Raw genomic sequence first — 23,698 nt, forward strand, 5'->3', positions numbered from 1 at the left:
GAAACAAAAACACGCAGTGATACAGGTTTTCTTAACAATGACTCTATGATACCACATGTATATATTTTACTATTTTAGTTATGATATCGCGATGATTCTTTTATCGAGTTCCCATCCCATCATATATCATCATCTTCCCCCACCACCACCATCACCACCACCTCTCAAGAAAAGAAAGGAGTTGTCCAACAACTAGTCCCTTTCCTGTATATAGTATTTAACAAACACATCAAACCGCACCTTATTTTACTTCCAACTATATGGTCCCACACTTGATTCTTCCGTCCTGACCTGCATGACGCTTGACTTCGCCAAAAGAACAACCATAAAAATACAACGAATCCAACGGTTCTTACAAGACCCTGACGTTATTTTCCCTGATTGTCCAATCCGACACCGTATATTTCGGGACAGATAGATACTACGCAATAATAAACAATAACAAAAAGATTCTCATTTTAACTGTCGGTAACATGAAAGCAATGACGTGTCTCATAACTCTACGTATTCAACGGGCATTGACCACTTAAACGCCAAAACCAAATGATTATTACGTGTTAGTTTTATGATTTGGTGTAAGAAAAATATTCAATACGTCAGGGTCTATTATAATTTGGTACACCTATCACACGAAACGCCGCGAAAAGAAACAGAAAAGAAAATTGGTAACTATTGGCTAAGACCTAGAATTGAATTTTGCTTTGAGAAACAGCAAAAACTAGATGCAGATACGAAACCCCATACACAACATTCAAAATTCCTCTCTCTCTTACTACTTTCTCTCTCTACCAAGCTCTGTTTTTTTTTTTTTTTTTCTTTCTATGAAGAAAGAAATCTTTTCAACTTGGACTTAACGAAAAGAATCACGAAGAAACATTTGTGATCTTCTGTCTTGTAATTTCTTAGAAATTCTTCTTTTCAACTTACTTGGAAAACATTTCTTGGGTGTTTTTAGTTGATTACAAAGAGAGCTGCAGCTAGAGCTAGTTGATAGTTTTCTTGTTTCAAGTTCACCTCAGTGTCTTGTCTGTATATGTTGTTGTACATTTGGTGGGAAACTAAAGTCTTGGTGGGTGAAATTAGTTTTGAAACCAAAAACAAATTGGGTATCAACTGAATAATAATAATCAATAATGAGAATGCGAAATTGAGATTCTTCTAAAGTTTTACGATGCCGCGGAGAGGGATAAGATTTAGTAAACTGTACTCATTTTCATGTTTAGGTTCAGTGTTTAAAGATGATCATAAACAAATAGGCGAAGAAGGTTATTCAAGAGTTGTATATTGCAATGATGCTGATAATATAGAAGCTAGTCAGCTTGATTACAAGGGTAATTATGTATCTACTACTAAGTATACACTGGTTAATTTTATACCTAAATCTTTGTTTGAACAGTTCAGGAGAGTTGCAAATATATATTTTCTTGTTGTAGCTTGTGTTTCATTTACTCCATTAGCACCTTATACAGCTGGTAGTATTCTCTTTCCTTTGGTCGTTGTTATTGGAGCTACTATGGCTAAAGAAGGTGTCGAAGATTGTAGGCGTCGAAATCAGGTAACTAATTCATTTGTCGCTTTTATTTTGGGTGTTTTGAGGATTTTTTCCTATAAATGTTTGTTTTATCAATCAGCCATTTGAATTTTTGAAAACTACAATACGAACATGATCATGACGATATGATTTGAAACAGATTACAAGTCTGAAGATGTTCAACTGGCTAGACATGATTGCTAGTATCATTATAGAATAACAACAAATTGACATGTAACCTAGATATATTATGAAGATTGAAATCAAGATTATATGATAGCTGCTGTTTATGTATAGCACAACCAACGCCTTTTTTTTTCCTGTTAGTTTTGTGCATATGTGATTATGTTGTTACAGGGGGAATATGGGTGCAGCTTTGCTATCAATTGGACCTCGGAGACTTTCTTGGTTCTTTCTCAATTTCCAATAGAAACAGCAGTGCGGTCCTGTGGTCAATTGATATTTTAGATTTTTCCCTAATTTTGTGCATGGGTTTGGTAGGTAGCTCTCGACGCTAAATTTCTCAATTCTTATATAGTTGTACACTTGTACGGTAAATCACTATGTATAAGTTCTCAATGACTGCTTGTGCATCATTGTTGGAAATATAGAGAAAGCTGATGTATAAGGATCAGTAATGAAGACCTAGCAAGGACACAAAATTTCATGTGCTAACATCTTTGCTTGTTTCCAATATTTTCTTGTTTGCTTTGACATTCTGCAAATATGGAATTACTGCATCTTTACTTGTTTAGTAATGTATGGATACTCCATTCTGTAATGCTTTCAGGATATAGAAGCTAATAATCGAAAGGTCAAATCTTATGGTGCTGATCATACTTTTCATGAAAACAAATGGAAGAAACTACGAGTAGGAGATCTTGTTAAAATTGGAAAAGATGAATTCTTTCCTGCTGATCTTCTACTGCTTTCATCTAGTTATGAGGATGGGATTTGTTTTGTCGAGACAATGAATCTTGATGGTGAGACAAACTTGAAAGCTAAGCAATCTTTGGGTGAGACTTCTTCCCTGAGAGATGAGTACTCCTTTAAGAAATTTAAGGCACTGATCAAATGTGAGGATCCAAATGAAAATCTGTATTCTTTTGTTGGAAGCTTGTATTATGATGGCAAGCAGTATCCTCTTTCACCACAGCAGATTCTTTTAAGAGATTCAAAGCTTCGAAATTCTGAATATGTCTATGGAGTGGTGGTTTTTACGGGTCATGACACGAAGGTGATGCAGAATGCTACAGAACCTCCTTCTAAGAGAAGTAAGGTCGAGAGGAAAATGGATAAGATAATATATATACTTTTCAGTACCCTAATTTTGATATCTTCTATTGGATCCATATTCTTTGGTGTCACAACAAGGGAGGATATTGAAGGTGGAAAGATTAAAAGGTGGTATCTTAGACCGGAAGATACCACTGTGTATTTTGACCCAAGGCGAGCAACTTTAGCAGCAGGTCTTCATTTCCTTACGGGCCTAATGTTATATGGTTATTTGATACCTATATCCTTGTATGTATCCATAGAAGTAGTGAAGGTTTTACAGAGTATATTTATTAACCAGGATCAGGATATGTATCATGAGGAAACAGATAGTCCAGCACATGCCCGCACGTCAAATTTGAATGAGGAACTTGGTCAGGTTGATACTGTTCTATCGGATAAAACAGGCACTCTGACGTGCAACTCAATGGAATTTGTTAAATGTTCCATAGCTGGTACTGCTTATGGTCATGGTTTGACAGAAGTAGAGAGAGCTGTAGCAAGGAAAAAAATGGATGACTCACCTGAACTTGGTGATCCATCATTTGATTTGGAGAACCATGATGGTGGCTCAAAATTGCCAGTGAAAGGCTTCAACTTCAAAGACGAGCGTATCATGAATGGACAGTGGGTTAAGCAGCCTTCTGCAGATGCCATCCGGAACTTCCTTCGCATTTTAGCAATCTGCCATACAGCGATTCCTGATGTAAATAAGGAAACAGGTGAAATATCTTATGAGGCCGAGTCTCCAGATGAAGCGGCTTTTGTGGTTGCTGCACGGGAACTTGGGTTTGAATTCTACAAAAGGACTCAGACAAGCATCTCATTGCATGAGTTTGATCCTCAGACTGGAAAGATAGTTGACAGGTGGACTCCCTTTTGAGAAGTTTTATACCGCATTCTTTTGTAATGCATCCGTATTATTTTATGGACGCCGTTGTTGTATCTTATGTGTGATTTAATTTCTCAATTTCAGATCATTTAAGCTGCTTCATGTTATCGAGTTTAGTAGTTCTCGTAAGCGAATGTCTGTGATTGTGAAAGATGAAGAAGGTCAAGTATTACTCCTCTGCAAGGGGGCAGACAGGTCTGAGCCATATGCTCTTCTTGTTATTGGCAGTGGGCACCAACTTTGGTATGTCAAAAATTGTAATTATATCATTTTTTTCTTGTTCTTTCAGCATAATGTTTGATAGGATTTTGGAGGATGGGCAACAGTTTGTTGCTAAGACCAAGGAGCACATCAAGAGTTATGCCGAGGCTGGTTTGCGAACCTTGGTAGTTGCATATCGTGTGATCGGTGAAGAAGAGTACAAAACATGGCAACTGGAATTTCTCAAGGCCAAAAATTCTTTATCTGCAGATCGAGAAGCACTGGTAGATGCTGCAGCTATTAAGATCGAGAGGGATTTGATGCTTCTTGGAGCCACAGCTGTTGAGGATAAATTACAGAAGGGGGTAATGATCAAACTAACTTCTATTAGCTCCTCTTTCATCTAACTTGGAGCTCCAATGTTCAGGGGATCAATGTGTCTTGCAAGGGACCGTTTCCATCCATCCTACATATCTGGCTGGTCCGATTGCATATTACTTGTCGGCATTCTAACTTCTAAGTTGATTGTCTCTTATATGCCATCATATGCTACATCGATCCATATGGATCGGTCAAAAATGATCTAATATTGCGATTTTTGCTAACAATAGGAAGCTTAAGATTCCCTGGGATGCACCTTTGAGCTGTTTGCAGGTTCATGATCAGGGCTTTTAGAAGCACTTTATAAATTTCCAAAAATAGAAGTCATAGATCAAGAACCCTCTATATGAAGACTTTCTACTGCTCTTATAGAAAAGGATAAGTCTAATATAACAACCCCATTTCTTGTTCTAATGTCGACTCCTGCTGCTTATATATGTAACAATGCAAGTAGGAGTGGTGGGAAATTTTGTCTTGGACAATAAAATTTGGAAAACTTGCAAGTGACACTTCAGTGCACAAGCACATTGTGACCAGAATGCCCCTTTGTAAGTTACACATACACAGACGTAATGGGTATGCTATCGAACTGATTACAGTCTTATATGTAGGTCCCCGAGTGCATCGACAAGCTTGCCCAGGCTGGAATCAAGATATGGGTTTTAACTGGTGACAAGTTAGAAACTGCAGTCAATATCGGGTATGGTGTATTAAAATCACTTTACATATCAATTTAATGTTGTGTAGATATGTACCCAGATCATACAGATTCAGTACTGTATTGTTGAAATATCCATGTTAGATACTTCTTAGGAGCAGACATCATATCCTCACCATAACAGCTATCGGTCTTCGCTATATGTATGTAACATATATTTGAGTCCGAGTGTTCTTTCTTTGAGTTTTATGTTGTAACTGAAAAGATATCCCACAGGTATGCATGTAGCTTGCTGAGGGAGGAGATGCAGCAGATTGTGATCACGCTAGATACACCTGAAATCAGTGCATTGGAGAAACAAGGGGACAAAGAGGCTCTTGTAAAGGTATGCAGATGCTAAAACTATAGAGGAAGCTTGGAAACAATCTTTTAGTTTGTGCACCTGAATTTTTGAAACTTTTTAGGCTTCTCTTGAGAGCGTAACCAGACAATTACACGAAGGAAATTCTCAAGTTATTTCAGCAAAAGAAAGTTCCATTCCATCAGCTTTAATTATTGATGGAAAATCCTTGGATTTTGCTCTTACAAGGAATCTGGAGAGCTTGTTTCTGGAGCTTGCACTTAGTTGTGCATCAGTTATTTGTTGCCGTTCTTCGCCAAAACAGAAGGCTCTTGTAAGTGCATTATCCAATTATTTGCATCATTCTATTACATAAGTCGAACCTTTTGTTCTTGAAGGACATCCATTATTATTTGCGCCAACACATTTTACTAAGCCGTTAAGAATTTGCAGGTTACGAGACTGGTGAAAGTAGGAACTGGTAAAACCACACTAGCCATTGGTGATGGTGCAAATGATGTTGGCATGCTCCAAGAAGCTGAAATAGGAGTTGGCATTAGTGGCGCTGAGGGAATGCAGGTTAGTGTCTTTGTTGTTTCGATATTTGTATTTCTCAATATCTACTAATGCCATTAGTTTTCTGATGTTTGATTGTTATGTTATTTGACAATGGTCTTCCTTAATTTTCCATTTTGATCCGTTGTAAGCTTTGATTGCAGGCTGTTATGTCCAGTGATTTTGCAATTGCTCAATTTCGGTTTTTGGAGCGTTTGTTGCTGGTCCATGGCCATTGGTGTTACAGGCGAATAGCTATGATGGTATGAATAAATGAATTCCCAAGTCAAAGGTTGTGTGTCTAACTGTAGGCTTCTCTAACCGTCCATGCTAACCTTGTGCAGATATGCTACTTTTTCTACAAGAACTTGGCATTCGGGTTCACATTATTTTTGTTTGAAGCTTTTGCTTCTTTCTCTGGTCAGCCTGCTTACAATGATTGGTACATGTCATTCTACAATGTTTTCTTCACTTCGCTCCCTGTTGTTGCTATTGGTGTTTTCGATCAGGATGTTTCTGCACGACTGTGCCTCAAGGTAAATAAATTTAAGTCACATTAACTTACCTGCAAAAATGGCATAAACCTCAGATTATGCTGAGTTAATTTCTTTCCATAAGTTGAAAAAGAGAACTTTTGATCATTTCCTAATATACTCCTTTCTCTTTTTCTTGTGCAGTATCCTCTTTTGCATCAAGAAGGTGTACAAAACATCCTTTTCAGCTGGCATCGTATATTAGGCTGGATGCTTAACGGGGTTTGCAGTTCCATTATCATCTTTTTCCTCGTAACTAATACCATTCTTCAGCATGCGTTCCGAGGAGATGGACGTGTGGCAGGGGCTGAAGAGCTCGGAATCGTAATGTACACGTGTGTCGTATGGACAGTGAACTGCCAGATGGCGCTCTCTGTAAACTATTTCACCTGGATCCAGCATTTTTTCATCTGGGGAAGCATCACCTTCTGGTATATCTTCTTGGTCTTTTACGGCTCAGTCCCTCCGGCTGTATCCACAACAGCTTATCAGGTTCTACAGGAAACCTGTGCCCCCAGTCCTCTCTACTGGTTGTTGACTGTCATGGTTGTTGTATCTGCTCTATTGCCTTATTTTATCTACAAAGCTTTCCAAAGCAATTTTTTCCCAGTGTATCACGACATAATCCAGAGATCACGGTTACAAAGATCCAAGTCTCAAACTGCAATAGGACTCTGCAGTAGAGTTGAAGATAAAACCAGGCATCCGAGTTACATATCACAACGTAGAGAAACTTAAAAGGCATTGTTTTATAGTCACGATTTTTGTACCTATATAGCTAACAAAGAGTTCCGTTATTCATTATCCTCGTCATCATGCAAGTGTATATTAGAAGGATATGTTGATTGTAGGTTTTGGGAGATAATGTAAAAGATGGGATAAGCAGCAGCTGTAAAATGTATATACTGTAATCATATTGTTTGTTACATAGTAGAATGTAAAGCTTCTTTCATTTTCTGTTGCTGCCGAGATTAAATGAATAATCTACATGTTAGAAAAGAAGGTGTGCGAGAGTTGATACTGTTGAGCCAAAATTACCCTAGTATTAAAATCATGGACGGAACAAATAGAGATAGAACTAAGCTGAAGAAGTAACCCCCAGCAGTCCAGCACAAAGGTATGGGTCTGGAGGGTCCAGTTTAGTGAGTTTCCGCGGACAAAACAGAAAAAGACATTTCTGATAAATATTTACCAATTTCATTTGGGAGCTTTATTTAAATACGTCTCAAAACATACCTCTTGAAATATACCTTTATTTCCTATAATTTATTAATCTAACTCTTGGAATGAACTGAAAGGGCATACCACTATTAACGGGGGTATTCCGATTGAGCGATACGATGGTCAGGATCTGTTGCTATTTATTTGTCCAATATCAAATAGTATCACTCCAGAGTAATTGTGGTATCCCCTTTATAAATCGTGGAATTCAAATCCAAAAATGTTAAATTCAATTATTTTTTCGTTTTTATACGGGAATCCAAAATTCCATTGCACTGCCAAACCGGTGCAGTGGAAATCTATTACTCCATATTATTAAGAAATTGGATTTTCACGAATCAAAAATCTTAATTACACAGAGCTAACTTGCTCGATGAATTTTTGAGAATTAGATTGCCTAACCTTTAGTTCTTTGAACTAAACATGCTATAAAAAAAGTATTCACAAGGATGACCACAAAATAAAAAAACCCCAAATACGGACAGTTACATCACCCCGTAATAACATCCTCCCATTGGTAATACATTGCGATAACGAATACCAACAAAATTTATTGTCACTGGAGCACCAAATAACCAGCAGATATTTGGATGCAAGAAAACACGTGAAGAGAGGAAACTGTGTGGCGATTTTTAATTGGTGGTGCAATAATTAATTAGTGAGGGATTTTTATATCTTTTCTTGGTGGTGGTAGTGTCCCTTCAGCCGTTGTTTCCACCACTACCTACTTCCTCTTAGGTGGTAGTCGGTGTTTATATAGGAGATTAGTCTGGTTCTGTTTTTGGTGGATCTTTGTGTGGGAATCCTTGATTCTCGATTTACATTTGGTCTTATGGGGAAATTGTTTCCTATGCTTTTGAAGAAGAAGAGTGCTACTCCTGATGCTACAATTAGGACTGCACAACAGGTAGGGTGGGTAGGATATGGCCTATACCCGCCACCCTACCCGTTTACCGGCGGTTAAGAAAATCTTTACCCGCCACCCTACCCGCCAAATAATGGATAGGGTAGGATACGGTTAAAAAACTGGCGGGTAGGGTAGAGTTGGCGGGTAGGAGTAGGGTATGTGCACTTCTAGGTAGGGTGGGTAGGATATGGCCTATACCCGCCACCCTACCCATTTACTGGCGGTTAAGAAAATCTTTACCCGCCACCTTACCCGCCAAATAGTGGATAGGATAGGATACGGTTAAAAAACTGGCGGGTAGGGTTGGGTTGGCGGGTATGGGTAGGATATGTGCACCCCTATCTACAATGAAGTTTATTCCAAAGGTGGTTGCAGTGAGTTCTACTTATCTTGATGCAAAAATCAAGAGATGCGAGAATCTGGTTGTTGGGTTTTTGTGGATAAAAGACTTTCTTATTCTTCGTTAAAACTGTTGTTGAATGAGTTTGGAAAACTAAAGGTAATTTCAATCTTACTATTCGTGGTGAATCTGCGTTATGAAGATATAACTTCTGCTTTGGGACATGGGATTCTTTCCATTTATAGTAGATTGCTTATAGTTCCACCTTGGCAACCAGATCTAGAAAGTAAAATTGTTGGGATCAAATCAGTTCCAATTTGAATGAATTTAAGGAAGGTTCAATTGCACTTCTGAGATGCAGCTGGGTTAAGTAGAATTGTGAGTTATTTTGGAAGACATATCATGATGGATTCACATACTCTGAATCGAACTAGAATGAGCTATGCTCTTGTGCGTGTTGAAGTTGATATAACATGTGAATTTCCTGCTACTATTCATGTTATGGCTAGTAGATGGTAAGAAGAGACTTAATGTGGATGTTGAGTATTCTTGGAAACCTCCCAGATGCACGCATTGTCATGTATTTGTCACACTAACTCTGATTGTTTTAAACTCAGAATGGAGAAGGCTGAGGCTGCTGCAGCTGCAGTTGAGGTACAGAAGAAGCTGAAAGAAGTGTGGGTGGTTAAACAGACTAAGAGCTCTAATAGTAAAGAAACTAGGGATCCTATTATGGAGGAGGAAGTGGCTATAGAAAGTGGAAGTGATGATGAAACCGTGGCTACTATGTGTGATGATGATATCCCAAAAGTTGCTAGACCCGAGCCTATTAGTACTAGTAACATGTTTGAAGCCCTTAATTCTGATATTCTTTCTAGAATTTTGACTGATATAACTCATAATTAAAATATTAGTGATTTTTCTGTAGGGTCTGATGGTATTAAAGCTCATTTCTCTAATAATGGTTCTTCCTTTCATGGATTACAGGTTCTGGGCACTGATCCTAAAAAAGGTCAGTTGAATTAAGAAACCTCATATTCCTGTGTTTACAGAATTTAAAACTGCTATGTGGAATGTAAGAGGTTTGAATGAGCTTCTTAAGCGGGTAGAAGTAGGAGTTCAATTAGAGCGAATAATTTGTCCATTGTGGTACTATGGAGACTCATGTCCAGATCACTAATAAGGATGCTATTATAAATAAAATCCAAACCGGGTGGTAGTTTGTTGATAATTATGTTAACAATAATTCTGGTAGGATTTGGGTAGCTTGGAGTCCTAAGGAGGTTAATATTAATGTGATTCATACCTCTTTTCAAGTTATTTGTCTTGATGTATCTACTTCTAGTAACATAATTTTTGTTCTTTTTTTTTATGGATTTAATGATGCTCATCAAAGTTGTCTTTCGGGAATGAACTTATAGATTTTGCTAGCCTTAATGGTAGGCCTTGGATAACTATTGGGGATTTCAATTCTATTTTATATGCTCATGAGAATATTGGAGATGCTACTGTTACTTCTAGTCAAATGAATGATTTTCATATTTGTATTCATGACCCTAGCCTTTTTGATCTTCATTATTCTGGGTGTTTCTTTACATGCTGGAGCTAACAGCAAGGTGAGGAAGGATTGCTTCTAAGCTTGATAGAATTTTGGTTAACATGGAGGGGATTGATCAATTTGGTGATTCTATTTTCTCACTCAAGGTATCTCTGATCATTTTCCAGGTGTGGCTACCGTATTTTGTGCTTGTTTCCAAGTCGAAAGACTTAAGCATATCATTATAAAGTGGAATTAAGAAAGATTCCAGTATCTCTCTTCTAAGGTACTTGAAGTTAAGAAAAAAAATACAACATGCTCAACTACATGTTCAGAATTTGTCTTTGTGTCATCAACTTGCTAGACAGAAGAGAGCTTCAGTTGGTAAATATGTTACTCTTACTAAGCATGAGGAATCTATGTTGAAGCAGAAGTCTAGACTGATCTTAGAGATTCTAATACTTATTTTTTCTTTAATTCTATAAAATAAATAAGGTCCAGGAATGACATTCTTTCGGTTTTTTTTCTTCTGGTGAAATTATGGATGAGGATATCCCTATTGTTAAGGAATGTGTTGCTTTATATTCTGATTTAATTAATTTGAAGGGCAGTATTGAAATTGACGATTCTCTTATTCATTCCTTGAATTTTAATTCTATTGTTGATGATGGTACTTCTGAAGCTCTTATCAAAGATGTTACTAGAGATGAGATTTTCCTAGCTGTTAGAGCACTGCTCGGTCGAACTTGCAACCGTTGCTATCTCAAGCTTGTTTGTCAATGTTAGTGATCAAAACTATAAGTCTTGATTTCTAATCTACTTATAGTGATGTCTCAGACTAGGATAGATTGTGTAATTGAGAATTATACTTCACGACGTTCATCAATTGAAGACGAAGAACTACTAAGGAGAGCTTGTGGAAAATCATCAACAAAAGGTATGTGGAGACTAAAACTCATCTATCACTTGGAAAGTTTATTTCTACTCTATCTCCTATATTGAGACAAAAGTAGTATTCGATTATGCACATTTGAGATTTTGAGCTGAGTTTAACTCGCTTACATATTTCTCGAAATATGTGTCGGTAAGCTTTCGCTTCAACCAAGTTCATCTTATATTCTTGAAGAAAGTCAAAAGATGATCATGTGAAAATCGTCGAGTAACATCTTACATGGTTTGTGTAATACAATCATTTGGTGTAGACTTGGAATGTTTCGTTATGATTATTTCAATAACTTGAAAATTGTTTTGATGCTAATAGTTCATGAAAGCAGCTATTGTCATCCTCTAAGAAAGTTTCAATGATTGAAATAGAGTTTAGAACACTTAACCATCATTGGATTATAAACATAGTATGCATTCTTGCATGTATTTGATCCATGACCGGAAATATGGTATGCATACCCATATGCGTACCTATTAGTTGTGAAATTCCAAGTACCTAAGTACACATACCCGTACGGGTACTGGCGAAGGGTTTGGGTCCGAATATTTCTGTTGTGTTTGGAAGTATGCGTACCTGTTTGCATACTGGCGAACCCAAACTCAGACCGGCTACTTTAAGTATGCGTACCCGTTTGCATACTTGATTGGTTAAAGTTCTAAAATCGGTTTGTTCATGAACTAAAACATTTATATAACAAGGAATGCATTCTTCGCAAACCGTGGCTATAATGTTCATGAATTGATTCGAGTGAATCAAACCGATGTTGCTTCAATTGTGTTCTTGTATACTTCTATGAGAATATAGCAATTGAACATCTCTATAACTAGTTTCATTTGAGTCATCTGAACTAGTTGTGGTTAAGATGAATAAGGTCGATATGAGAGTGTTCATATAGCTAACTTTGGTTAGATACTATTGAGCCAACATAGTGTACACGTTTAGGTACGGTTACTCAAACCTAAATGAAGGTACATTTCATTTGTGTATAACAAGCTAAGTTCGATCTAACGGTTGAAAGTTATTATCTTGAATCTAATCAGATTTTCATCTAACGGTGAATATTGAATGCTTTGTTACCAAGGTAACTAAGATTGCAAACCCTGATATGAAAACTAGATAAGGGAGAATTCTAGCAACTAGGAAACCTAATCCTCACACCTCCCGTGTGATACTAGTTGAGACTAGAGTCGATTCTCCTTTAACCTTAGGTTTTTCACGAAACCCTGTAGGTTAACGACTTAAAGACTTCATTGGGATTGTGAAGACATGCCCAACTATTTTCTCTGTAGTTGCGTGTTCTGATCTTGCCCTGTTCTATCCTATTGAGTATTATCTTCTCTAATATTTTCTCGAGATTGATTTTCCGATAGGCAAGATAAAAAGTAGTCTCAAACATATTCGTCTCATCGTTTGTGATTCCACCATATCTTGTTTCGCTTCCATACGATTAAGATTATTGTGAGGTGATTGATAATACTAGGATGTTCTTCGAGAATATAAATCCGGTTTATCAATTAGTTCCTGTGTACCTCGATTTATCAAAAGACGGAACAAAACTCATAGCTATTTCTGCGGGAGACAGATTTATCGATTCCAATAGACTTTTCTGTGTGAGATAGATTTGTTTATCAAGTCTTCGACTTTGGGTCGTATCAACTCTTGGTTGTGGGTGAGATCAACTAAGGGAATCAAGTGCGTAGAATCATGTTGGGGTTCAGAGACGTAAGGAGCGCAACTGTACCTTGATCAGTGTGAGATTGATTAGGGCTCAACTACATTCCAGTCCGAAGTTCATTGGTAGTAGGCTAGTGTCTGTAGCGGCTTTATACAATGAGATGTTCAAAGCTGGACTAGGTCCCAGGGTTTTCTGCATTTGCAGTTTTCCTCGTTAACAAAATTTTGGTGTCTGTGTTATTTCTTTTCCGCATTATACTTTGTTATATAATAGAAATACCACAAGTTGTGCGTTAAGTTTAATCAGTTCTTGAATCCGACCTTTGGGTTGTTGATCGAATTGATTGACACTTGGATATTAGTTTGTGATACCGTCCAAGTTATTTCTCTTATTCAATCGGGATCGCAAATTCCTATTTGTTGATTGCAGATTGAATTGAGGAATTGAGATATAAACTCTTTGATGTAATTTTCTCTAGATTGAGTCTGACTGTCTAGTTGATTCTCTTGAAAGTATATTGGAGATAGTCTATTCAGATTGCCGAACGAAATATTGGGTGTTTTTGTTAGACTCCCGCTTTTTCAATTGGTATTAGAGCAGGCAAACACATTTAAGACCTCATAAGTCTGTATTTGTAGCGATCTGAATATGTACAGAAGTACTATCTCTGATAAACGCATCACCAGAAACAAAATTTATGTTTCTATGAAATCTTATTAAAGAGAAAGATTTGTCAATATTGAATATAGACGAACCTAGTGTTCCAACAAAACAGACTTTCATTGACAAGTGTTACCTGGATTACCTTACTGACGAGTCTGACTCTGAAGTTGAAAGAGAAGCATCCAAAGAGAGTGCAGTGATTCTGAAACTTTTTATAATCCAGGATGATGATGTCAACCGGTTGAAACACAAAGTCAATGCTCTTGTTGATATGGTAAATGAGCGTGATTCTCTTTTAACGGTCATTCGAAAGGAAAACGCCTCAGTCTGTTTTTCACGAATTTCGCTTGAGGAAAGACTCAAGGAGGATGCTTTGGAAATTGAACTTCTTTTGAGTAAACTCTCTGTTCAAGAATGTTCAAAATATTCCACCGTACGAATTACCTCTGATTTAACTGTAAAAAAATCAGTTCCAGAAGCAAAATCAAAATCCCTTCCTGTTGAAAAGGATGTGCCCGTGTCTTCCTCTAATCAAGGAATATCCACATCACATGGAAGGAATACATCTCCCGACGATGGTGTTAAGACTGTTCTGTATAATCACTCAGGTGATCATAAAGTGTGTCTCTTTTGTGATTCAAAAGGACATGGTGAAAAAAAGAGGAATCAAGGTTGAATGAAAATTCTATTGTTCGTCTTCAACACACCTTAGATTTAATTCTCAAAGGTGTAACTGACATTTATATGTCTAGACTAATTGGTTTTAATACTCACCCTCTATACCCTACCAGGAAAATCAGTTCGATGTGTTCCTCAAATGTTCAAATGCGAAACAGTCTGCCTAAACCAATTCGTCCAAGAAGAGCTCAAGGATCCTCTTCTATTTAAAAGAGAGATAATGTTTTTCTTGATGTGAGTTCGAAGTAAAGAAGAAAAGAACCATTGTAAAGGCTGACAATCTTCATCCTGGTGCATCTTGCTTTTATGCATATTCTCATCAAGATCGAGAAAATGTCGAGATGGTTTCTGCTGAAGTGGTTCATGGTTTTTTCAATGATCTCGGGAAAGCAAAACTGAAGCTTGGAAACTCTATGAAGGATCTTGATATGTAACGAACTGAGTTGAAAAAGGTTAATTCCGAACTTGTTCTCATGAAATCACATGTTAAGGATCTTCTCAGACAAAGCTGTCAATGCTGCCAGTCACAAGCTTGAAAGTCTTGAATACCATGAAGTTTCCGAACACGATCTCTAATAGTTCTTTTTTAGGTGTTTTGTTCGTTTAATCGTTATTTAGAAAACTTCTTATGAGAATTTATTCTTGTGTTTTTAAGAAGGATAACTAGGGTTTGGAATAGCCATTAATATGAGTACACATAGCTATTTCCAACGTTTTCATCTCGCAATGTTTTTTAGATTTATTTATTTAAATTCTAAAGTTTATTTGGAAGATGATTTTGCAGTATTAATCTTTATGGTTTTATATATTGCAAATTGTTATAGGATATATTGTTTACGTCCGTGAACCTTGACTATCCCATATTTGCTCAAAAGTTAACTCTATTGTATGTCGGTATGAGAATATTGATAAAAAATAGAATTGACTTTTTGAAAAGACGAGGGTACCCAAATATACCTCAATCTAAAGCTTTTCCATCTATAAGTCCTTTCTCCGAAAGTGATTGTATATGGACTGAGTTGAGACAATAAAACAAATCTATTCACACTTCGTGCGATCGTCTATGGATACAAGATCGAGACAATACAACAACGAAGTATGTTTACTTGATAAAAGGTTCGGACTTAACCAAACAAAATAGGATTGTTTATCAAGTAAATAGGAATTAACGTTTGTGTAATTTACTTTAAATTATAATAACAACAATTATAATTGCGGAAAAGTAAATGACACAGCAAGATTTTGTTAACGAGGAAACCGCAAATGCAAAAAAAAAAACCCAAGGACCTTGTACAGAATTGAATACTCTCAGGATTAAGCCGCTATACAAAATCAAACCAACTTCGTATAGTTGAGACCAAGCAACTAAACCTATAGTTCACCTAGTTTCGTCTGTATTCCCACGCCTCCGACCTGTAATAAGTCACGTACTTGGAACAATTCCTTTGGTTCGTATTCCAAACAGTAAAGGAACAACAAATCTGTTTGGTATCAACTCTTTTCAACCAAGTGATATGAGTTTGACAAAGGCTCTTCTGTTTATATCAATAAACTCCTTCGTCACGTTCTTAGATCTATCTTATTATCAACTACCGAAGTAATTGTTAATATTTTGCAATCAATACTTTTAATCACAAAGAATTATATTGATGCCGATCTACACAACTAATCAATCTAATCTACCACAAGGATAAACCGATTATAGTTGGATCCTCTTTTACCGAAACAAGTATTGTGCACTCCAAAGATTATGAATCCCAAATCAGAAATCTTCAAAGTCTTCTTAGTCTTCAAATCTTCTTAGATCTTCAATAAACACCTGCACACAATCAACTTGAATCTCTTGTGATCAATCACGCACAGAACAGAGTCTTTTGACAATGGATTATCACAAGACGTCTTTAGATCTACAAACAGTCTAAAGATCCCCGTCGAAACTTCGATCTAGTTTAAGTGAATCTTATATCAGAAGAGAAAATTCCCAAGCATAAACAAACGAGGTACAATCAAAGTTCAACCACCGTTATTCAATCAAATCAACTGAAAACAAAATATAAACCGCAATTATCTAGTTTCCCACCAGCGGTACTAATAGAGCTTATCAATCCCAAAGAAGACTTTAAACTGAGCGGCCGTAAGAGATTTCGCCTAATTAGGTTACTCTCCTATCCGAATAGGCGGCTTCACCAGTACCAGCACAACTGAGATAGTTCTTGCTGTACGAGTATTAGTTTGCTCGAAAGGAAAACTCTCATATTTATAGACCAAGGAATTTCCAAAACCTAAAATATTCTCATGATATGCAAGATATTCCAGATTCGGTTTCCATAATTCCTGGAAATGCTTTGTCCAAAATATTGACCGAAAATCTCTTGGAAAATCGCAACTAGTAAATGCACATTACTAATTTTCATTTTCCTAAAATAAAATTAAAAACCTTAAATAAAATTCTTAATATATTTTAATCGATCTGGCATTTTCTTCTTTTAGCTGTTAAGGAATAACTTTGAACAATTAAAGATAAGCGTTACTGCACATGTTCAAAGTATGTTGACATCCTTACTTTGTAAACTTCTTCCGGGAACTTAAGTCCGCGTACTTGAGTTGGTTATTTCTAAATACGATTATTTGTGAACTTAAACTTAAATAAACTAAGGAATGCAAGTTTGCAAACCGTGTCTATAAAGTTCATGAATCGATTCGAGTGAATCAAATCATTTTTGCTTCGATTGTGTCTTGTATACTTCTATAAGATCTAAGCAATTGACCAACTCTCTAACTAGTTCATTTGAGTCATTTGAACTAGTTATGGTAAAGAAGAATATGGTTAATATGAAAGTGGTCATATGGCTAACCATTTGGTTAACTATTGTTGAACCAACGAATGTACATGTTTTGGTACGGTTACACAAACCTAAAATCGTACATTTCATTTGTGTGTAACAAGCTAGGTTTTCGATCTAACGGTTGAAAGATATTAGCTTGAATCTAATCAGGTTTTCATCTAACGGTGAATATTGAATGCTTTGTTATCAATCTAACATTGATTACAAACCCTGATTTGAAAGACTATATAAGGGAGAACTCTAGGAACTAGGAAACCTAATCCCCACACCTTACATGTGATACTAGTTGTATTAGCTAGAGTCGATTTTCCTTTAACCTTTGGTTTCTTCTTAAAAACCAGGTTAACGACTTGAAGACTTCATTGGGATTATGAAGCCAGACCGATACTACTTTCTCGTAGTTGTGTCATCTGATCTTGCATATTCTATCGTATGAGTACAATCGTAAAGATTGGCTTGAGATTGATATATCCGATAGGCAAGATATAAAAGTAATCACAAACATCTTCGTCTCATCGTTTGTGATTCCACAATATCTTCTTTCGCCGCGTCGATTAAGATTATTTTGAGGTGATTGATAATTCTAGGCTATTCTTCGGGAATATAAGTCCGGGTCATCAATTGGTTCCTGTTCACCTTGATTTATCAAAAGACGAAACAAAACTCGTAGGTATTTCTGTGGGAGACAGATTTATCTATTACTGTAGACTTTTCTGTGTGATACAAATTTTTTTATTAAAGTCTTCGACTTTGGGTCGTAACAACTCTTAGTTGTGGGTGAGATCAGCTAAGAGAATCAAGTGCGTAGCATCCTGTTGGTATCAGAGACGTAAGGAGCGCAAATGTACCTTGGATAAGTGTGAGATTGATTGGGGTTCAACTTCAGTCTAGGTTATTTTGTAGTAGGCTAGTGTCTGTAGCGGCTTAACACAGCGTGTGTTCAATCTGGACTAGGTCCCGGGGTTTTTCTGCATTTGCGGTTTCTTCGTTAACAAAATTCTGGTGCCTGTGTTATTTATTTTCCGCATTGTATTTTGTTATATAATTGAAATATCACAGGTTGCGCGTTAGTTCAATCAATTAGAATATCCGACCTCTGGTTGTTGATTTACATTGATTAACACTTGTGTATTGGTCTTTGGTACCATCCAAGTTATCTCTCTTATATTTAATCAGACTTGCAGATTTCTATTTGCTTGAGTAAGGATTAAATCGAGAGATCCAGATATTATAACTCTTTGATATACTTTATTAAGTTTGAGTCTAGTTGATTCTCTTGAAAGTATATTGGAGTTAGTCTATACAGATTGCTAAGCGAAATATTGGGTGTGGTTGTTGTACCCCCGCTTTTTCAATTGGTATTAGAGCAGGCAAACACTATAAACCTTATAAGTTTATGTTTGATTGATTCTTAAGATCTTGTCATATGGGAAATTTCTTTAGAAAACTGGCTCATGGAATCTGTAACGCACACCAGAATTCATTAAAGATTGTTCAAAGATTATTTCAGACAGATCCTTTAATGTCTCATAATAATCTCTACTCATCTAATGTTCTAGAAAACTTAGATGATGAGAAACAATCTAATGGAAAATTTAAAAGAAAAGGAAGATTAAGAAAACATTTTTTATGCTCAAAGATATGGAATCTCACTAGGTTAACTCTTAATCTTTATGAGGAATACTATCATACTGGATCAATTGACAAAGATCTATTCAGAGCATTTGAAAGCGTTTTTAGATTCTTAGAGAAACTTAATTCCGTTAAGCCTAAGAATCATTCCGATAAAAGTTCGGTACATATAAAACCATGTAAGCATGGTGTATGGACTAATCACTCTGTCAAAACAAGTAAATCCAATGCGGCTTCTCATGTTGTTTACATAGGGTCAAGGAATCAGTAGAATCTTCTTTCTAATCACATCAAAAGGAAGATAGAAAGCTCTGACATCCCTAATTATCATCATTATCTTGATTATATCACAGGGTCTGTTCACAATTTTCAACCAGAAGTGTTGCATGAGATTTTCTCTGCACATCATGCCTCTTGGTAACAAGCTGGAACTACGCCATTTGTATATCTTGGAATGGGGCAAGAAATGGTTTGAGTTGTGTATAATTTTGTTATTTGAAGTTTCAAATAAAGCTTCCTACTGCAGCCGTCTTCTCTCACAATTTGTGATGTCACGGGTTGCATAACCTTGATGTGCGAACATCTAGGAAAACCGCACTTTTCTTTTTTTGTGGGTCGTGGTTCAAAAACGGGTCCAAGCCCTTTAATGGGGCATATAAAGAAGAAGTTCGCGTAGCCTCTTCTTCACCCCATCAGTCCGCGTACGAGAACCTCTAGGGTTTTTGTGTTCCCTACATTGGAACTTCCTTGGAAGAAATTGAAAGGAAGGGTGTTCAAGGTTCATTCCAAGTAAGTAATTTCCTCTTGATTCTTTCAATTTTCTAGATCCCATGATGAATTCTAAGGGCTCAAAAAGAAGTTAAAAGAGCTTAAAAATCTCTAGCATGGATTTTCCTTGTGACCAAAATTATCTTATGATTAGGTTTGTGAATGATTCTTGTGCTAGAGATTTTGAAAGGATTTCATCTATGGGTTTTATTTTAGAAAATAAATTGGATTTATCTAGTGGACATAAAGAGGCTTTAGTTTGCTTTGAAAAATTCAATCTTGGAAACATCTTTTATGGTCTTGGCCAAGGTTTTGATTCTCTCACAAGAATTTTCTACGCCAACATTCATGATGTTGATCTTGAAAAGATGGAATTCAAACCCATGATAAATAAAGAAAGATTTCTTGTTAATAGAGAGTTGATTTCAAAGATCACCAAAATCTCGTTGGGAAACGTGCATCTACCAAGGCCATGGGATGAACGACCATCATGTGATGACATATCTCTTGGGCTTTGTGGTAAGAAAGTTGCTTGGAACCAAGGGAAGTTTCCTACTAATGTTCTTAGTGTTTCCTTGATGGCCTTCGGAAAACTTGGTATCTCTAACCTTTGTCCCTCCACAATTGAGAATTCTCGGTGGAGTCGTGAGTTTGCGGAATTGGTCTATTTCCTTGAATTGGGTGTTCCGAGTCTCGATATTTGTGGTTTCATCATTTTTCAAATGACTTCGATGACATCACCCATAAAGAAGTTAGGTTACCCTGGCTTGATAAGTCAAATTTTCCGTAAACATGGTTTTGAGTCAATTGGCAACTCGTTTGGGGTTCCCAAACCGGTTCGTTCATGTACCTTCAAACGTATAAGGGAGAATGTGTGCAAAAGACAAAGAGATCATTCTCTTAACAATTGTGACCCTACCACCTTGAGTCTTCTTCAAAAAATTCACAAGGGTGTGTGTAAAGGTAAATTCAAAGGTAAGTGCATGCAAGAAAAATTGTCATTGGTTGCAACAAAGTTTCCAGAGATCAAGGAAGAATTGAACATGATTCAAGCGTCTTGGAGTGTTTCCGATGATGAAGATGATGAGTAAATGGATATATTTTTTCCTAGTAAATCTTCTTTTATTGTTTTATTTAGAAGAATAACTAGAGTTTGGAATAGCCATTATTGTGACTACACATAGCTATGTCCAACGTTTTCATCTTCATGTTTTTAGGTTTTATTTACTTAAATTCTAAAAAAAGTTGTTTGGAAGATGATTTTTGCAGTATTAATCTTTATGGTTTTATATATTGCCATATGTTATGGGATATGTGTGTTTGCGTCCGTGAACTATGATTGTCCCATACCTTGTCAAAATTTAAATCTTTTGTAAGTCGATATGCATGTATTGATAAAATAATGAATGGATTTTTGACATCGTAAAAGTTTGAAGACCATTATGTCATTATTGATGGAAGATAGGATGAACTTTTGATTACGAGGATAATGTTTATTATATGTCATTGTGCAAATAGTGATGGAAAACAGAATGAATCCTTGTCTATTCCGCAGTATTGATCTTCCCTGATCCATATTTTATGTATATACTGTGCGGCTCCGTAAGTTTTCTTATGTTGAGCATTTCCGATTTAATTAATCATGAGTTTTCTTGTGGTTAATTGAATTGAGTATTAATTGGATTCAAATTCACATTCTTATGTGATTTGTTATGTCCAAAGAAATTCTTCTTTTCTTTTGAAATTAAGGTCGCTCTCGTTGTTTTTTCGAGAATGACATATTATGGGGAAGAGTTCTTAATTGAACTTGTGCTTAATTGCCAAATCTTTGTGGGGAGTGCGGCTGTGGAATATTATATGGGTTATCTTGTATCTTTATAAACTCCTTGATGAAAGCATTTAGTTTCGGCTATATGATTGCATCTAAATAAGTTGATATGTGCTTTCTTTCGGTCATGAAATGTCTCTATGGAAATTTTCATTAGGATCCCGTTCTTGAACCTTTGCCAATTTTATTGACAAAAAGGGGGAGGGAATTAATATGTAGTTCACACTACAAATACACATGGTTTTCAGATCATTATGTAAGGGGGAGTGGTTTCCATGTGAGATGGAGTATTGACTAAAGGGAAGTGATACATATCACCATAGTATTGTTGTCGAAGTTGTGATTCAATTGAACTTTGATACTACATAATGATACTATGACACTATATAACAATGATCGAGAATTCTGTTTTCTCATCGTTATAGCTACGGATTTTCAACAACGATGATGCTAAACTTACAACCTTTGGAATCATTGGAGTACTTGGAAGTGACGAAGATTTCGAGTAACGTTGAATATTAGGCATGTGGAATAGGAGCTACAAAAGTGTATTATTTATTTTTGTATTCCATATGTATTAATAGTTTTGTCACTAAAATTTACAAAGGGGGAGATTGTTAGAGCACTGCTCGGTCGAACTCGCATGCGTTGCTATCTCAAGCATGTTTGTCAATGTTAGTGATCAAAACTATAAGTCTTGATTTCTAGTCTACTATAGCTAAGTCTCGGACTAGGATAGAAAGTGTAGTTGAGCTCAAGAACTCCATGGCGATCATCATACAAGACGAAGAACTACTCAAGGAACTGGTGGAACTTCATCGACTAAAAGGTATGTGAAGACTTGAACTTATCTATCACTCAAAAGTCTATCCACTCTATCTCCTATCTTGAGACAAAAGTCGTTTTACTACATAGGCTTTGATTATACACATTTGTTATTTCGAGCCGAGTTTATCTCGCATAACTATTTCTCGAAATATGTGTTGGTAAGCTTTCACTTTGTCCAAGTTCATCTTTACCTAGTGACGAAAGTCATATTATGTTTCAATCACTTGAAAATATATTTGACGAAAAATTGTAACACCCCGATTTGCGGGCCCGGATCCTTCCCTGATCCCATGTCCGAAAACCCGAAGTACTACTTCGATATCATAGCAAAGCCCGACTACTAAGCCCAAGCTCATTAAACAATTTATTTGGGCTAATTTAATTTATGTTCATGGTAACATTTCTATCGCAGCGAAATACTTAGAAAATTATTTAGGAAAATCTAACTGTCGATTTCACATAATTGTAAAGCCACCGGAAACAAAAATTATTTTGATTTCCAATTAAAAATATTACTTCCATTCAAGACTTACTTTTAATTAATAAATAAATATTTCAACAAGAAATTCTAAAATCACACACCACTCAAAATTAAATGAGGCTTGTCATTTTAGAAAGATAAAAGATAGATGTTTACTTTCTCAAAAGGAACTAAGGTCTATAAATAAGTATATCATAGTTTTACAATACGATACTCACAGAACATGTACAACTGTCAAATATTTTCTGGATTTAATAATGCTAAAAAGAATTATTTTTAAAATACTCAAAAAATTCTAAAATTTTCACCCAATGTCCCTTAAGATATTCTACGTTGATTACAACAAGAATCATACCAAAAAGTATTAAAGATTAAAAACGATAAACAATCAACTCAATATCGTACAAGATTTTACAGCTTCAAAACTAAGATTAATTACATCTTAAAAATAGAATTTTAGGCATCAACGACAAATTTAGGCATCTAAAATCATTCTTTAGGCTCCACGGTGATCAACTCCTTGTCATGCATCAAATATGGAATTTTTGTCATAATACAACGTGAGTTTTGACACTCAGTAGGCAAAGAAGCAACAAAACATTTAACACAGATATTTTTCAATTCATTAAAAACAACAAGCACGATAATATTACCCCAAGCATGTCTAACAACATTTTATGCACATGGAAACACCAATATCCACAATAACAATCAAGACAATCAATATGCTCGAGCCAAGGGAGCCCCAAAGATAACTCGTATCCCGTCAAAAGGTTTTTATGGGTCGCTGCCCATGGACTGTAGTCCAAATCTGTTCGCGTCAAGGGAGCCAAAAGTTTTTTAGGGTCGCTGCCCATGGACCGTAGCCCAAATATTCTCACGCCAAGGGAGCCAAAATATTTTTAGGGGTCACTGCCCAAGGACCGTAGCCCAAATCATATTCATGCTCATACAACAATATCGAAATCATTATTAACCATAA

At 36.2% G+C, this 23,698-nt stretch overlaps 1 protein-coding gene across 3 annotated transcripts; it reads left to right on the plus strand.

Moving 5' to 3' along the window:
- The first annotated feature begins 821 nt into the window (after positions 1 to 821).
- LOC113318199 (probable phospholipid-transporting ATPase 8) lies at positions 822 to 7,323 on the plus strand. Of its 3 annotated transcripts, none has more exons than XM_026566331.1 (12): positions 822 to 1,555; positions 1,906 to 2,028; positions 2,322 to 3,673; positions 3,783 to 3,893; positions 3,988 to 4,264; positions 4,892 to 4,980; positions 5,215 to 5,323; positions 5,403 to 5,612; positions 5,732 to 5,857; positions 5,998 to 6,096; positions 6,178 to 6,369; positions 6,511 to 7,323. In XM_026566331.1, the coding sequence occupies exons 1-12, from the start codon at positions 1,172 to 1,174 to the stop codon at positions 7,102 to 7,104; spliced, it is 3,666 nt and encodes a 1,221-aa protein (XP_026422116.1). In that variant the 5' UTR covers positions 822 to 1,171; the 3' UTR covers positions 7,105 to 7,323. The 3 variants fall into 3 exon arrangements, with proteins under 3 accessions (XP_026422116.1, XP_026422118.1, XP_026422119.1); XM_026566334.1 differs by having other exon boundaries at positions 1,423 to 1,555; positions 1,889 to 2,028; XM_026566333.1 differs by lacking the exon at positions 1,906 to 2,028 and having other exon boundaries at positions 1,172 to 1,555.
- Positions 7,324 to 23,698: the final 16,375 nt, after the last annotated feature.

This window comes from Papaver somniferum, chromosome 10 (assembly GCF_003573695.1).
Source record: "Papaver somniferum cultivar HN1 chromosome 10, ASM357369v1, whole genome shotgun sequence".
NCBI lineage: Eukaryota > Viridiplantae > Streptophyta > Magnoliopsida > Ranunculales > Papaveraceae > Papaver > Papaver somniferum.